The sequence below is a fragment of the Macaca thibetana genome, chromosome 16 (genome assembly GCF_024542745.1).
Source record: "Macaca thibetana thibetana isolate TM-01 chromosome 16, ASM2454274v1, whole genome shotgun sequence".
NCBI lineage: Eukaryota > Metazoa > Chordata > Mammalia > Primates > Cercopithecidae > Macaca > Macaca thibetana.
In genome coordinates this window covers 17,501,704-17,514,242 of record NC_065593.1, presented here as the reverse complement: position 1 = coordinate 17,514,242, position 12,539 = coordinate 17,501,704, and the positions used below count along the sequence as shown (strand labels likewise).

Below are 12,539 nucleotides of genomic sequence, written 5' to 3'. Positions count from 1 at the left end.
ATGCTGGGTGCTGAGTTGAGCACTGACTAGGGGGACGGGGAGTGAGAGTAGAAGCAAAGGACAGCGTGGGAGGTTCTTCCGGTGGTCTGGGAGAGAGGAGGTGGTGGCTAAGACCAGAGAAGTGGCCATGGGGACCCCGTGGGAGTTGCCTGGTTCCAGGGACCCCACAGAGCCAAGTAAGCATAGGGGGCAGGGATTCAGCCAGCTGTTCCTAGCTGGGCCGGGACCCTGCAGCAGGGGATAAAGTGCAAGGCCAGGCCCTGCCAGAGGCAGTGGCCCCAGCTCTGGCTCCTGGCCTTGTGCTTGCCGACTCACTTGACTCTCAGGCAGGGGCAGGGCAGGGCTCTCAGTGGCCCCAAGTGGCCACCAGGTACTACGTGAACCACTTCCAAGTGCCAACAAAGAAGCTGAGCAGAGGAAGAGGAGCAAAACCGAAACGTGAGTGGGCTCTGGGGGAGACGCAGGCACCATCGAACTGATACGTGGGCTTTGGGGCCACTTCTCCAATCCAACGGCTGCCCAGGCCATTCCCCTGCCATGTCCTCGGCAGTGCCTGGAAAACGGAAGTTCAATAACTGTCTGGACAGAAGGAAATGCTTCTTCCAGTCACGGTGATTGTTGCCGCTCAGCAAAGGCCATCTATATCTTTCTTTCTTTCTTATTTATTTATTTATTTATTTGAGACGGAGTGTCGCTCTGTCGCCCAGGCTGGAATGCAGTGGCCGGATCTCAGCTCACTGCAAGCTCCGCCTCCCGGGTTTACGCCATTCTCCTGCCTCAGCCTCCCGAGTAGCTGGGACTACAGGCGCCGCCACCTCGCCCGGCTAATTTTTTGTATTTTTTTAGTAGAGACGGGGTTTCACCGTGTTAACCAGGATGGTCTCGATCTCCTGACCTCGTGATCCGCCCGTCTTGGCCTCCCAAAGTGCTGGGATTATAGGCTTGAGCCACCACGCCCGGCCATTTTTTTGTTTTTTTGAGACAGAGTCTCGCTCTGTCACCAGGCTAGAGTGCAGTGGCGTGATCTCAGCTCACTACAACCGCCTTCCAAGTTCAAGCAATTCTCCTGCCTCAGCCTCCTGAGTAGCTGGGACTACAGGCGCCCTCCACCACGCCCGGCTAATTTTTTTTTTTGTAGAGATGGGGTTTCACCATGTTAGCCAGGATGGTCTGGAACTCCTGACCTCAGGTGATCCAAAGTGCTGGGATTATAGGTGTGAGCCACTGCACCTGGTATTTCTTTAAATCGGTTACTCTCCTCACCAAGCCTCCTGGTCTCCTGACCACAAGACCTCCTGATATGGGCTCTGGGGAAGACACAGGTGCCGTCTAACTGATACACGGGCTCACTCCATGGGCCTCCAGCAGAATGGCGGCTCCAGTGGCCCAGGATCACAGCTGGCTGGCCAGGCAGGTCTCTGTCCCCCAACGGAGGCGGGCACAGAGCAAGGCTCAGGCCCCCCAGGACCCCCAGGCCCTCCAGGACAAGGGAGCGTCTACCCCGGCCCTCTTACCACTGTGGTCCAGCTGGGGATGAGCCTGACCGAGTTCTTCACCTCCTCCTCTGTCACCTCCACCACACTGCAGTGCTCCTCCTCCGAGGGAAGGGGCTCCTCCCCATTCTTGGTCACCCAAGGGTGCAACTGTCGGGACCGAGAGGGCAGGGAGAGGGGGAGAGGTCAGGCCATAGGTAGACACTCAGTCAGCAAAGGACTCCAAGCCTTTACCAGAATCACCAGGAGGGGTCCAAAGTCCACAGACCCAAACCCAGCACACATGCAGCCTGGTGTCGGTCTCTCCAGAAAGGGAAACTGACGCCTGTTTTCTGTGTCCCAGCCCAGCCCAAGACCTCCAGTTCCCCGACCTTGATGTCTGGCACCCCAATTCTCGTCTCGGGATTCTTGTCTAGCATCTTCAGGATTAGGTCCTTGAGCTCCTCGCTGATCTCTGGCCTGGAGAGGGCGAAGGGAGGAGAGGAGGGTGGGATGGCTGATGAGGACGCTTTCCTCTCCACCTCTCCTCCCGACACCCTCGCCCCTCGGATGGGAAGACTGAGTTCCGAACAGCAGGAGGGAACTTCCCAAGTGCTTGGAGAGCCTTTCCCGAGCAGGAGGTAAAGTCTCCCTCCGGGACAGAGGCACACACAGACTTCCATGGGTGCTGGACGCCCCACTGGGTGGCAAAGATGGTGAGGAGAGTCGTTTTATGGGACACCAGGGGCTTCGGTCCCACTCACCACCTCATCCTCTTCTACACCCAGAGAAGATCCTCTCTGACAGAGGAGGAAACTGAGGCCCAGGGAGGTTAGCAGGCTGGCACAGTGCCAGCCAGAAGAGTGCAGGCAGAGATGGGACTCAGATGGGCAGGAGCAGCCGCCCAGCACATCAGCCCCAACTGTCCCTGCTCAAACCCCAAGTTTCCTTGCCACCAGTGGTCTTGGGGAGCCCATCCTTCCAAGACTGGGGAGCAGAAAGCCACTCTCCGGACTGTTGACTTTGGTTCCCCCTGTTGTCTTAGATGCGTCATCCCTTTTAAAATCCCTGGGTTGGGGAGAAAGACATCGCTGGCAGGGGGTATAGCAGGATGAGAGGCACCAGGGGTACAACTGCGGAGGCCGCGAGGGAAGGCAATCACAGGATGCGGAGGAAATGGACAGAGGCCTGCTGGCTGGTGCTCGGAAAGGGGAGTGAGGCGGCCCCAGATGAGCGGGTGGCAGAACCCGGAGATGCGTGAATGCCAGGGCCAGGGCGCGGCTTTGAGAAGCCTCAGACAAACTTCAGGCCGGAGATGTGGGCAGATTTGTTGAGCTTCGTGTGTCAGGGCTGCCTCCACCCGGCTGTGTTGGCTGGACTGGAGGGAGGCCAGCAGCAGTGAGACCGGGGGAAGGTGGCCACACAAGTCTGGGGAGGGGCCTGAGGCCTGAATGAGGCAAGGAGTGCAGGTGGCAACAAGGCCTAGAGACAGGGAAGAAGAGGGCTCAACGGGGCTTGGGGACCACATAGGAAATAAGCAGGAGAGAGCAGGAGTCGCTAAGGACAAGTCCTATTTCAGTTTCTTCTTTTTTTTTTGGAGACACAGTCTTGCTCTGTCCCCCAGGCTCACTGCAACCTCCGCCTCCCGGGTTCAAGCAATTCTCGTGCTTCAGCCTCCCGAGTAGCTGGGACTACAGACACGCCCTCCTACGCCTGGCTAATTTTTTGTATTTTCAGTAAAGACGGGGTTTCACCATGTTGGCCGGGCTGGTCTCGAACTCCTAACCTCAGGTGATCTGCCCACCTCAGCCTCCCAAAGTGCTGGGATGACAGGTGCGAGCCACTGCACTCGGCCTCCATTTCACTTCTGAAAAGAGGAGCCAGGGAGCTCAGGCCGGCTGCCACGGTGGCCAAACCATCATGAGGTGAACCATGCATGAGCAAGGTCTCCCCCACATCCCTGCTACGCCCAGAGACCTCAGTCACAATGGGAGGAGTGGGGAGGAAGAGTGGCTCATTGAGTCCCAGCCCCCTGACAGCTCTCCTCCAGAGCGTCCGGCTCATTGAGTCCCAGCCCCCTGACAGCTCTCCTCCAGAGCGTCCTCTTTCCATCTGTGAAACGGGAGCACGCACTGGCATCTTGAAGCTCCCCGACCCTGAGTGGGGGAAGAAGTCCCCCTTGAGTTCAGGGGCCGGGTGGGGCTGGCGCCACCGACGCCAGGCAGGCCTGCGGTGAAGGAGTCGTGTGAATGATGCCTGTGGTCATCCCTGGCCAACCCTGGATCTCAGGGCTCCCATCCGTACAGTGACGTCGTAGAGACCCTGGCTCCAGAGTCCCACCCGTCCTTCTACTCAGGGTCCCTCCCGGGGAACAGCACCGCCACCTTCCTATCTGCAGGCTGGGGTGGGGTCCTCAAAGGGCAAAAGCTCTGCTAAAACTCGGACACCAGGAGTGGGTGGTAGCCCCCTTGGTCCCCTGGGTGGACAACTTACTCCTCAGGAAACACCACGGGCTCATTCTTGATCTTCCGGTGGAGGGCCAGGATGAAATCGTCGATGAATGGGCACTGCGGGGTGGAGAGGAAGACAGAGGATGTGGGCCCAGGGCCTTGACCCGTGCCAGGGGACCAGCCCCCCTCCCTTGGTGGGGCCGGGGGTGGGGGGCAGCTCTGGGCTCCCATTAAATGAGAAGGACCTCAACTCATTTGTTCAGGGCCTGGCACACTGCAAATGTTCAACAAATGTTGACTGAATGAATGAGTTGCTGAGGGAACGGTGAGGCTGGGTGCACCCACTGCCATTACTGCCATCTGCGGCCAGGCCAGGCCAGGCCAGGCTGGGTGCACCCACCGCCATTACCACCACCTGCGGCCAGGCCTCCACTCCCAGGACCTGGAGCTTGGGAACATGTTCACTGAAATTCCCTCCTACACCTTAGTGTGGTCACTAGAGCAGGAGCACCTGCAGGCGGGGATCTCGGTCACGTCAGCATCGGGTGTCCCCAGGGTCCAGCCTCAGCCAGGGTAGGGGTGAAGGACAATTTGTCAAATGAATGAGCAATGGAGTGAACACGTGGCTCGATAAGTGAATGGCGTCAAGGGACAGAGGGACGGGGAGCACTCTGGCTGGGGCGGTGGTGACACCACCACCGGCACCTCCCCTTCCTTGGGTGTCTGCTGTCCTGCGACTCCTTCGCGAGAAGCACTCTGCAGGAGACCAGAGGAAGACAGAAAAAGCCCCTTCTCTCTCAGCCTTCTCTGAGCCAGGTGGGCTCTTTCAAAAGCCACTTTACTTAAGGACAGAAAGGAAGAGCCTGCATCCATTGCCCGTGCCCGCCTCACTGGACCTGCCCCAGCTCTGCTGGCATCCCCAGCACTCACCTTCCCATAGACAAAGCAGTACAACGTGACGCCGGTGGCCCACACATCCAAGGCCTGGAAAGAAACATGCTCACATCAGTCCCCCACAGGCACAGCCACCTCTGCCCACCCAGCTCCAGTGGGCTGCAGGAGAGGCCTGCAAGGAACCTCTTCCCTCTGTCATGTACTCACTCGACAAACACTCCCCAGTGCTTGCTCGATGCTGGGCCCCATGCTGAGTGCTGAGGACACAGGGGCGGCCAGAACAAGGTCTCCACCCTCTAGGGGTTCTGAGTCTCCTTGGGACAGGCTCTAACCAGGAATGTTTCCAACTCAACGGGTATAAAACCACCTTCATCCACAGGGTCACACGGGCCACTCGCATGTCACAGACGCACCCCAGGAATGATAGTATATATGGAACTTCTGCTCACTAAACCAGCTCGGGGTTCAAGGAGTCATCTCTTCTCCTCACAATCCACCTTCTTCCTGATACTGCAAGCAGCTCCTGCCCACACAGAGGCCCTGTCCACTCACGCCCTCGTCCACTGCCACGGCAACAACTCCTCCAGGCTCCGAAGCACCCCTGGGCCTCCTCACACCCTGGATGTGTGCTCTCTCTACCTTCGCCTGCTGCGGAACGCCACCACTTCTGGTATCCACTTTCTCGCTTACGTGAATGATTCTCAGTCTCTACCTACATATTCCTGCCCCAGATGCATCATCTGAATCCAATCAGGGAACACCAGACAAATGCAAAGTGAAAACATCCTACAAAATAACAGGCTTGTTCTCTTCAAAAATGTCAAAACCGGCCGCGTGCGGTGGCTCACACCTGTAATCTCAGCACTTTGGGAGGCCGAGGCGGGTGGATCATGAGGTCAGGAGATCGAGACCATCTTGGCCAACACGGTGAAACCCCGTCTCTACTAAAAACACAAAAAATTAGCTGGGTGTGGTGGCGGGCACCTGTAGTCCCAGCTACTCAGGAGGCTGAGGCAGGAGAACGGAATGAACCCGGGAGGCGGAGCTTGCAGTGAGTCGAGATCGCGCCACTGCACTGTAGCCTGGGCAACAGAGCAAGACTCTGTCTCAAAAAAAAAAGTCAGGCCGGGTGCGGTGGCTCAAGCCTGTAATCCCAGCACTTTGGGAGGCCGAGACGGGCGGATCACGAGGTCAGGAGATCGAGACCATCCTGGCTAACATGGTGAAACCCCGTCTCTACTAAAAAAAAAATACAAAAAACTAGCCGGGCGTGGTGGTGGATGCCTGTAGTCCCAGCTACTCGGGAGGCTGAGGCAGGAGAATGGCGTGAACCCGGGAGGCGGAGCTTGCAATGAGCTGAGATCCGGCCACTGCACTCCAGCCTGGGTGACAGAGCGAGACTCCGTCTCAAAACAAAAACAAAAACAAAAACAAAAACAAACAAACAAAGTCAAGATCAGGACAGACAAAGGAAGGCCAAGGCCCTCTTCCAGATGAAAGGACACCCCAGACAAGAAGGCGAACGCAGCAAGTGGCCCTGGATCGGATCCCGGGACCAGAAAAAGAACAGGTTGTGAAGGACAGTATCAGGACAACTGATAACATTTAAATAAGGTCTGTGGATTATATATAATTTTTTTTTTTTCCAGAGTCTCACTCTGTCGCCCAGGCTGGAGTGCAATGGCACGATCTCAGCTCACTGCAACCTCCACCTCCTGGGTTCAAATGATTCTCCTGCCTCAGCCTCCCAAGTAGCTGGAATTACAGGCGCCTGCCACCACGCCCAGCTAATTTTTGTATTTTTTAGTAGAGATGGGGTTTCACCACGTTGGCCAGGCTGGTCTCAAACTCCTGACCTCAGGTGATCCACCCGCCTTGGCCTCCCAAAGGGGTGGGATTACAGGCGTGAGCCACTGTGCCCAACCTATACATAAGTCTTATCAATGATGAATTTCCTAATTTTAATCATTGTACTGAGGTTATGTAAGAGAATGTCCCTGTTCTTAGGAAATATCCACTAATGTATTTAGTGATAAAGGGGTATAATACCTTCAATGTAACTTTCAAATGGCTCAGAAAAATGTAGTATGAATACAGATAAATAGAAAAAGATGATGAAAAAGCCAGTGGGACAAAATGTCAACAATTGGTGAATCTGGGTAAAAAGACATATGGGATTTATTTGTACTATTCTTCCAACTTTTCTGTAAATTTAGAATTATATCAAAATAAAACATTTAAAAAAATCTTTATCAACATCGCCAACCTCTTTCTTTCTTTCTTTTTTAGAGACAAGGTCTCACTCAGTTGCTCAGGCTAGAGTGCAGTGGTGCGATCACAGCTCCCTACAGCCCTCAACTGCTGGGCTCAAGCGATCCACTCCAGCCTCCCGAGTAACCAGGACTACAGGTGCGCACCATCACACCTGGCTAATGTTTTTATTATTTTTTTTAGAAATGGGGTCTTGCTATGTTGCCCCGTCTTGTCTCAAATTCCTAGCCTTAAGAGACCTGCCTTGGCCTCCCAAAGCACTGGGATTACAGGCATAAGCCACTGTGCCCGGCCTCCTGACCTCTTTCCTGGATACTCACATGTGTCCAAATGCCACTTACCCACAGCCTCCCTGGCAGTGGGGTGGCTGGCACTCCACAGGTGAAACAGCCAAGCGCCTAGGGAACTGCGCCAGACTGTGTAACCTCTTGTTCAGGTAACTTTGCCAACTTCTGTTGCTTAGGAGAAAGCCCAAACTTCCAGGCCCTTTACCCTCTGCCCCCCACCCTGTGCCCCTCTGTTCTCTGGTTTATTCTCTGGGCTCCGGGTCCTGCTCAGATCCTCCCCATTCTTCAAGGAACAGTTCAAATCCTGCCATGTCCCAAGATCTGCAGGGACCCCCAACTTCCCCCGAAACCATCCAGACGGCAGGAAACAGGGTTCTCTTTGGCTCTGCCTCTTCCACAGCCCGGTCCAGAACCCAGCACAGAGCAACCAACAGTAAATATCTGCAAGGGAGATTTGGGGCCACTTTGCTGGAAAACAGGAGAAGGTCAAAGTTGTGGAGTTCATCAGGCTCCAGGGGAGAAGCAAATATGTTGCTCCCTAGACACGAGGACCCTGGCACCCTCAGGTTAGAAACTGGGCCCCTGCAGCAAGCTATTACGCCCCCCACAGGAACCCCAGCCTGGCCCAGAGCCCGTGAGTCACCTTCCCACTGAAGCTCTGGCCGGAATCAGAAATGGCCTCGGGGGCCATGAAAGCTGGGGTCCCGGCCGTGCTGGACAGTTGAGCATCGTTCCCCTCAAACTGGTTGCTGACACCAAAGTCGGCGATTTTCACGTGCCCATCATCCCCCAGGAGCAGGTTGGATGGCTTGATGTCCCTGTGGACGATCTTCTGGAAATGCACTGCAGAGAAAGGGAGCTTGAGCTGAGCGCTGGCCTGGGCACCGCTGCCCAGGACCCCATGTCTGTCCTCACCCAGCCAGGGATGCCAGCTGGGACATCCCAGCCCATGCACACTTTCGTCTGGTGACGACCTGGGAGGAGGACGTCAGGGCCATCGGCTCCATGTAGGTATAGACAGGTGTGAGCAGCAGAGCCAGGACTGGAATCTTAGGAGTCTTTGGACTCCAAGTCCAGTGCCTTCTCCATGACAAACAAGGGACCTGTTGCTGAGTGGGGAGGTCAGAGGAAACTAGGGCAGGAGAGTTGGTTTTTGTTGTTGTTGTTGTTTTTGTTTTGTTTTGATACAGAGTCTCGCTCTGTCGCCCAGCTTGGAGGGCAATGGCGCAATCTCGGCTCACTGCAACCTCCACCTCCCAGGTTCAAGCGATTCTCCTGCCTCAGCCTCCCGAGTAGTTGGGATTACAGGTGTCTGCCACCACGCCCGGCTGCTTTTTGTATTTTTAGTAGAGATGGGGTTTCACCATGTTGGTCAGGCTGGTCTGGAACTCCTGACCTCAGGTGATCCGCCCGCCTTGGCCTCCCAAAGTGCTGGGATTACAGGCGTGAGCCACTGCCCCCGGCTGGGAGTAGAGTTCTTCCTAGGCCCGCTCTGCCCCTTCCCTGTGAGTGCCGTCTGCAGGCCCAAAGCCCATCAAAACCTTTCTCCAGTTCCATCCCCCACCCAGGCTAGGCAGATGTCCGTGCTGCTGGGACTGACAATAAGACTGTCGTGACTCTGCTATCCTACAGAGGTACCATCTCAGCCCTAGGGATCTGGGCTGATGTGCTTTCAGAGATGGATGGCACCCCAGGCCTTCGGACGAGCAGGATGACACAGCTGGGGTGTAAGGTCAGCCACGTACAGTAGGACGAATCCCAAATCAGAAATGACCTAATAGGCTGGAAACCTGTCCTGCTTCCTGGGCCCAGGACCACCACAAAGTGATGCGTGGCTCAGGCTGAGATGGCCGGAAAGGTCCCAGCCAAGAGAGACACTGACCCCATCCCACAACCACCGACCTGTGGGCTCCCTCCTTGGCAAATACCTCCCCCTGGACCAACAGACCCCAGGATGTTGGAGAGGAGGGAATAGAGAAGGCGAGAGAAGAGAGGGGAAGGGAGAGGAGGAGAGGGAGGCTGGGGGCAGAGAGGACAGATGCCATATAACAATAACCGTAAAACCAGTGGCACTTTCTTGAATGCCTACTATGTGCCAGGCGTACCTCACACGAGGAATCTGACACACACCCATGAGTGCACAGAAGCTCGGGGGTGGATATTTGACCATGGAAAGCAGTCTCATGTTCTTATCTCAAACCCTAGCCTCTCCCTTGGACTCCAGCTCTTTACCCACATGGATTTCCAGTAGACATCTTGATAGGTAACTAGGCAGCTAGGCGTCGATATATGTCTCTGTGTGTCTCAACATAGTGTAACAACATGTCTAATTCAGAACTCGATTTCTCTGCCTGCAACGCCCACCAGCAACAAAACCAAACCAAAACAAAATAAAACAAAAAGCCCCTGCCGCTCCCCATTCTTTCCCACTCTGTGAAAGGCCAGAAACCTCAGGATCATCCTCAACTCCTCCTCTGAGACCCCACACCCTTCCCATCAGCCAGGTCTGCGAGCTCAGATCCAACTGCTTCTCATCACCTGCATCGCCGCACCTGCCCCCATCGACTGAGGACCAGGCCTGGGCTGCCCTGACCACCGAGCCCTCTCAGGGCAGCCTCAACTCTCCCTTCTTGGGGCCAGAATCACAAGGCAGGTCTTTGGCGCCCTGGTGCCTCTGTTCATCCACCTGCCCAGCCCCTGGTGCTAACCGCTCTGCCCCAGGGAAGGTCCTTCACTGTGATTAGCTGGGTCCTGACGAGGCTTTTACCCAAGACCCAGGTAAGATAAACTGGTTTCTTTGTGGAGACTAGGGGATAGCAGACAATAGGACTTCACGGGAAAGAAGGGACCACAATGGGAAGGAGGTGGAGTCACGCTGGTACAGGATTGTGCCTGCCACTGACCGTAACAGGGGTAAAATGTCCCCTTCCCATCCCATGCCTCTAGACTACTGGTAGGGACTTTCTGCAAAGCCCTCGCCTCTGTGTGCCTCAGTTTCCCCATATGTGCAAAGACAGTATTAATCTGAAGGCAAAGGAGAAGCTCAAGCAGGATAAAGACAGTCCTGTTTTTGGCCGGGCGCGGTGGCTCAAGCCTGTAATCCCAGCACTTGGGAGGCTGAGACAGGCGGATCACGAGGTCAGGAGATCGAGACCATCCTGGCTAACGCGGTGAAACCCCGTCTCTACTAAAAAATACAAAAAAAAACTAGCTGGGTGCAGTGGCGGGCGCCTGTAGTCCCAGCTACTCGGTAGGCTGAGGCAGGAGAATGGCGTGAACCCGGGAGGCGAAGCTTGTAGTGAGCTGAGATCCGGCCACTGCACTTCAGCCTGGGCGACAGAGCGAGACTCCATCTCAAAAAAAAAAAAAAAAAAAGACAGTCCTGTTTCTGTCACTGCAGGTCAAACCTCAGCTAGATCCCCACCCTGTTCCTCCAGGGAAAGAATATGCTCCCAAGAAACCAAGCTAAGATTTTATTTTTTATTTTTATATACGTATGTATGTATTTCGAGATAGAGTTTCACTCTTGTCACCCAGGCTGGAGTGCAATGGCGTGATCTCGGCTCACTGCAACCTCCACCTCCCAGGTTCAAGCGATTCTCCTGCCTCAGCCTCCCAAGTAGCTGGGATTACAGGCGTGCGTCACCACACCCAGCTAATTTTATATTTGTAGTAGAGACAGGGTTTCTCCATGTTGGTCAGGCTGGTCTCGAATTCCCGACCTCAGGTGATCTGCCCGCCTTGGCCTCCCAAAGTGCTGGGATTACAGGCATGAGCCACTGCACCCGGCCCAAGCTAAGATTTTAGAGATGGGCATCTTCCCTGGTCCCCAATCCAAGCCAGGACCCTAGGTGTCTAGGGGCTCTCCTCTCCCCAGACCAGCAAGTTGCCCCATGCTGACCACACCACCTCCTTCCTATCCCTACCCCGCTGCCACTGCCTTAATCCAGGCCTCACCATCTGTCACTTGGGCTGCAGAAACAGCCTCCTCCCTGGCCAGCTGGCTGCCTCTCACCCTCTGATGACACACTCCAATCCAGCCACCACACAGCTGCCAGACAGCTTTCTCAGGCATAAATCCCATCATGCCCCTCCCCATGCTTAAAGCTCTCAGGGCCTCACAGAGCTGGCAGGATGAAGTCAGCAAAGACCTCAGGGGAGGCACTCCCAGCCCTCATGCTGGGGCCTGGACAGTGTTTCCAGCATCATCTTTCACTAACCACTGCCCTCCTCTGCCCACTGGAGGCTTCAGCCAGACTCCACTTCTCCCCAGACTCAAAGAGTATACGCCTATGCTGGGCACACTGTCTCCTACCCCCATCCCTCAAAACCTGAGCAGGGAACTCGACTCATCCCTCAGGACCTGAATCATAAGTAGCCTCTTCAGGGAGACTTCCCCAGCCCCCCGGCACTCCGACGGCCTCTGGGCTCCCCAACCTTGGCAGGCACCACATTATATTATCTGCCTGTCTAGATTCCTGTCCCTCCCACCAGGCCGTGAACTCAGGTCTGGGTCTTTCACCCCTATGCCCCCAGGCAAGTGAATGCAGCTAATGACTGAAATGAGACAGAGGCCAAGCTCACATCACCCTCCTGAGCTCTCATCAAGCTAGGGCCCCTCACAGTTAAACCCACCCTGGCCCCATGCCCTGGCCCCATGCCAGGACAGACTCTTCCCCCAGCAGTTGGACATACATCCCTGCCTTCCCGCATCTCTTGAGGCCCCGTGGCAACGCTAAGCTAGGCTAAGAACTCAGCAGAAGAAAGATTGAGTACAGCCAGGGCTCCGACCCACAGGAGCAGAAACGCTGAAGGATCTGGCGCATGCCCAGTGAGGTCCACCGCCCGCCCCCCCCCCTCCCCCCCCAGGCCTTGGCCCCGCCCACTCGTGCATGCCCCACTCCCACTGAAGCTGATTGGCAGGCCAGCTCTGACTGACAGGAGCTGCTCAGAGCCTGCTCAGCCTGGGCTCTGCTGCCTGCCAGATCCCCTAGCCTCAGCCCCAGTGGGCAGGGTGCCCCGCACTCACAGTACTCGAGGCCCAGGATGACGTCCCGCAGGTAGAGGCGAGCTTGCTCCTCCGAGAAGGGCTTGTCACAGGGCACTTCCATGACGGGCCTATGGAGAAGGATGCGGGAGGGGCATTTAGCCGAAATCAGGGCACT

General features: G+C 55.9%; 2 protein-coding genes across 2 annotated transcripts in view; both read right to left on the bottom strand.

Annotated features, from left to right (window-relative positions):
• Positions 1-12,539, bottom strand: part of NCBP3 (nuclear cap binding subunit 3) — a 107,157-nt gene that overhangs the window by 59,011 nt on the left and 35,607 nt on the right. The window lies entirely within an intron of this gene.
• CAMKK1 (calcium/calmodulin dependent protein kinase kinase 1) overlaps positions 1-12,539 on the bottom strand; it is a 33,879-nt gene that overhangs the window by 8,400 nt on the left and 12,940 nt on the right. Inside the window, exons 9-14 of the mRNA XM_050765823.1 lie at positions 12,404-12,492; positions 8,018-8,217; positions 4,853-4,906; positions 3,966-4,039; positions 1,865-1,952; positions 1,515-1,643 (exon numbers count right to left, since the gene is read on the bottom strand). Of these exons, the coding sequence (XP_050621780.1) occupies positions 1,515-1,643; positions 1,865-1,952; positions 3,966-4,039; positions 4,853-4,906; positions 8,018-8,217; positions 12,404-12,492 (634 nt within the window). The remainder of the gene's footprint in view (positions 1-1,514; positions 1,644-1,864; positions 1,953-3,965; positions 4,040-4,852; positions 4,907-8,017; positions 8,218-12,403; positions 12,493-12,539) is intronic.